The sequence below is a fragment of the Pterocles gutturalis genome, unplaced genomic scaffold (assembly GCF_000699245.1).
Source record: "Pterocles gutturalis isolate BGI_N339 unplaced genomic scaffold, ASM69924v1 scaffold11751, whole genome shotgun sequence".
NCBI lineage: Eukaryota > Metazoa > Chordata > Aves > Pterocliformes > Pteroclidae > Pterocles > Pterocles gutturalis.
In genome coordinates, this window is record NW_010105561.1 from 45,871 (window position 1) to 49,990 (window position 4,120).

Consider the following 4,120-nt stretch of genomic DNA (forward strand, 5'->3'; position numbering starts at 1 on the left):
GGACAAGAATTGAAATGTGCCCTGCTAGGTGTTGCAGCATATCTTGCTTTTTAGATTCTCTCTGCAGAGGCTCTTTACAACTCCTAGGACTCTCTTTAGGGTCCTGTGCTTTCTCTGCTGCAGTGTTGATATCGCACACAAGTAAGAGTACAAAGAAGCATTGAATCTCTACTGAAAACCAGCCAGCCCAGTAAAGCAAGCAGTAGTTCTGCAGGAGGACAGTCTGGACTGTAAATACTGCGAACAATTAATGAAGCCCGGAGGCTTGGGAAGGTTATTGATTTTCTCTCCAGTACTGCTGTGCTGCAGCCAGCTCTGCTAGAGGTTGGTGTTTCCTCCGTGTGGGTGTGACACTGCCCGAGACAGCGAGGGTCAGGGATGAGAAATGAGGTGGTGCCTTAACCTGCAGAGCTCTGACCACAGGGGATAGTTCCACAACAGTAACCAGGGCAATCTCAGCATCCACCTCAGAGCAAAGCTCAATGAGGATTTGCTTTTTAGCAGCTCTTGGAGGAGCAGGGAGAGGGGAATTGAACCACTGATGATATTCTTCTCCATGCTGTCAGAGAAATTCGGCTTAAATCAGTACATATGGTACACGTAGTACCCAACTGCACACCGCTGCAGTTTTATGCTTTTATTTGTTTGCCTCACATTGAAAGGTACGCACCGCTGCAGTTTTATCCTTTTATTTGTTTGCCTCACATTGAAAGGTCTTTGAGGATGGAAGAATAAAACATCTATTGATGCCCTCTTCCCTCCCCTAGTTCTGACAACTCAGATTTGCCCTCTGTATCACGAAAGAAACAGAATTTAAGGGAGTCCCTAACAGTGCATGAATTTGAGCATTTAATTCTTTGTCATATAAAGAAAACACCTATCTGACCTTTTACATCTACTGAAAGGGCACCTACTTGTGAAATGGTCTGGTGGTGACAATCAACAATTCATGTCTGATTTATTGGGGTGGGAACTGCTGCATAAATTTGAAATCATTTGCTTTGGTCTTAAACCCAAGTTGATTCACGTTTACTTTAAACAGTTTGGATAAAAGATTTGCATGTTAAAGATGCAGAAGTCCTCCTTTGCCCTTTTTACTGGGCATTTGTAAGATTTTCCTTAAAACTGAGAAAGTCCAAAATTAGCATTCCTGTCATATTAAATAGAAATTGTAGGTGTGGAACATAGTTGTCATTTTGTTGTTTTGGGTTTTTTTAACTAAGATTTGGAGGGTTCCTTCATTTGCAGATCCTATATCAAGATGTTTGAAATTTACAGGCCCTGCTTAGACATTAAAATTAAAAGAAGAATCCAAAATTGATCAAAGACACCATCTGGAGTCTGTTTGTTTAATTTTTTTAATCTCACTCCTGATTTGTATGTATCTAAGTAAAAATCTTTTGTCTGTTGCTTTGAGAGGAGATGTTCTCTTCTGCTGCCTCAACAGTTATTTTGCAATACTGTCTCACACTGTCCTTTATGTGAATTACCTGTTTCAGTGTCTTTGATATTTTTGGTTTAGAAATTCTTATTAGTAGTATTCATTTTCAGCTGTGAATTGCTGGGAATGTCTGTTATGGAAAACTCTCCTCCCACCCCCAAATGTATTTTCATTTGCCTCCTTTGTATGCATGTATTTCTTTTGTGATGGCTTTCTCCTCAGTTTCTTAAGGCATTTCTAACAGCTTGCCCTTTGCTTTCTTGTACTAGTACGTCTTTGATGTTAAGAAGACTGAGGACAAAGTGTTGGTCTCATTACAACAGGAGGATCGTCGCAAATACAAGAAAGAAGGGAAAGGAGACAGCATCCCAATTGGCTTTGAAATATTCAAGGTAGGCAGCCACCTGCACTGCTGGTTCGGAGTTTGTTCAGCAGTCCTTCATCCTGGCAGCGAGACCTTTGGCAGACAGAGGTATGATTATCATGGTGGGGTCTGGCTCTCCTCTCAGCATGAGCTGAGCGGGTGTGCTGCACTCAGTCACCAGAGCTGACATTAGACAGACTGGTTATTTGAACTAAATTGAATTTGGTTCAATTCAAACTCTATTTGAACTAAAGGAACATAAATCATTTTTCCCTATTGCAAAAGAATTTTAAGTGCTTTTCCTACCCCAAGCTTTGAAGAGAAAGACAAAAATAACTATTAACACTTGAAACTTGGAGGTGTTTTTTTTCTCACTGAAGGCTTCTGCCTCCATTTCATCAGCAAATACAGCCAAGTGAATGAGTTTGAAAAGTCTGCAATTTTTCTTTTGCCGCTTAGAAAGAAGAGTCGAGCATTTTCAAAAGCCGGAGTAGAGCGTAGGAAATGAGCATATGTGAAAAGGAACCAGAGGGATCCCAAACAGTAATTTAATTGCACTCCCAGAACAAATTGAGTAAAATGAAAACATACAAACTGAAAGCAGCACGAAAGCAAGAGAAACAGCTATGCATCTGCTTTTTCACTGCGGATCAGGATTACCTTATCATGTGTTGCTATAGCTAGTGGGGCTACACTGAGTCTATGGCCCTACCCTAAAAAATAGTCATTTTTTAACAGGTAGAGCTGCTGCCATCTGCATCACACCTATTCATTTGACAACCACCTGTTAACCACATATATTGAAAAGTGTCATTACAGAAAGTAGCATAATTTGCCTTGCCTTGTTCATGCCTGTATATCTAATTTGGGAAGGTTTGGAAAAGCAAATCATACCTTCAGAGAAGTATCAGTGCTCTACCTTTATTTCTGTTCAATAATTTCTCTCTTTCAGAAGTGCTCTAACCCACCACGCTCATTATCATGACTAAAGGTCTTTGGAAGACTATGGCCTAAATTTTCTGAAGACAAAAGAGATCTATCAGAAAAGAATGTAGGGCTGTCTTTACCCCCAGGAGCTGCTTAAGAAATAGGTTTATATTCTAACTGCTGTGGCAAACATCAGTTCCCTGAAGAGGGTGTTAATGGTTAAGCACAGCTTCAAGGCTTAGAACAAAACATAAGTGGTTATTCTGTGGCTTTTGTATTCAGAAGGACAATGAAAGTACAGCTGTGTGCATCTGGATTGCGAGCCTGCTGTGTAAAACTGGAATGCTCTCTCTAAGTGCTAGAGAAGGAGGCAGATGAATCTCAGCCTCATCTAAGCAACATAGCTCAGCAGGTGGAGTCTTTGGTGTGTGCACGCATCTCTGAAAGTATTCAAACCTCTGCAGTAGCGTTATGTCTCTGTGAATGGATGCGTGTCTTTGCCAGTCCCCAACTTTCACCTCCACGTAGGGGTATACAGGTATATACCGATACAGTGAAGAGCAGAACAGCACTGTTTGGCAGCCTGTGTGGGCTAGCGCTTGGAGCACTGAGTTGCCCATCAGAACTATCTCTGCCACAGCTTCAGTGGGTGAAAAACCATTTGCCAAACCATTTGCCTTTGTTGCACATTGTTTTTTCTGCCCATGAAAGGCAGTGTGATGTGCAGGGAACATCCTGTCAGCTCTGCTGTCCCTCCTTGTGTTAATCCCCAAACTGCTCTGTGGCTGTAGGTGGAGGATAACAGAAGCTATCGACTGCACAAGCTGACTGTGCAGGAGAGAGTGGCCACATCTCTGTACATCAACACACGCACCGTGTTCTTGAAGAGGATCCTTAAGCAAGGCCGCTACGTCCTTATCCCAACCACATATCATCCTGGCATCAGTACAAGGTTTATCCTGAGACTCTTCACAGATGTGCCATCAAAACTCAGGTGGGTTGCACTCACAGCTCCATGAGATCCTCCCTTGCCCGTACTGGCTGCACTCCCTTGGAAACGGTTGCCTAGCTGCCCTCAAATATCCCTGACTCACTAACTCATATTGCTTCCAAACTAAGCCCTTGAGATGGCCAGGGTCACCTCCAAGAATCTCCAGGTGGCTCACTGGGATTTGTGCATGGTCAGGACATTTTTACTTCAGAACCCAGTGGACTATTCAGTTTGGGTATTTTAACCTTTTAGTTTGGCTTCTGTAGTTGTCTTCAGTTGTAGGTCAGAACGCTGAGCACTGGTGCTTGCAGTTACAGTTGATGCTGTTTATTTCTCTGACCATCTCCTTTGAATCCGGTGGTTGTCTGGGAGGGCAAAACTAGTGCTTTGTGAAATC

General features: G+C 42.5%; 1 protein-coding gene across 1 annotated transcript in view; it reads left to right on the forward strand.

The window, feature by feature from the left end:
* The window catches only part of LOC104471933 (calpain-5-like), a 48,370-nt gene that overhangs the window by 35,777 nt on the left and 8,473 nt on the right, over nucleotides 1-4,120 (forward strand). Inside the window, exons 8-9 of the mRNA XM_010087447.1 lie at nucleotides 1,711-1,833; nucleotides 3,524-3,726. Coding sequence (XP_010085749.1) covers nucleotides 1,711-1,833; nucleotides 3,524-3,726 — 326 coding nt within the window. The remainder of the gene's footprint in view (nucleotides 1-1,710; nucleotides 1,834-3,523; nucleotides 3,727-4,120) is intronic.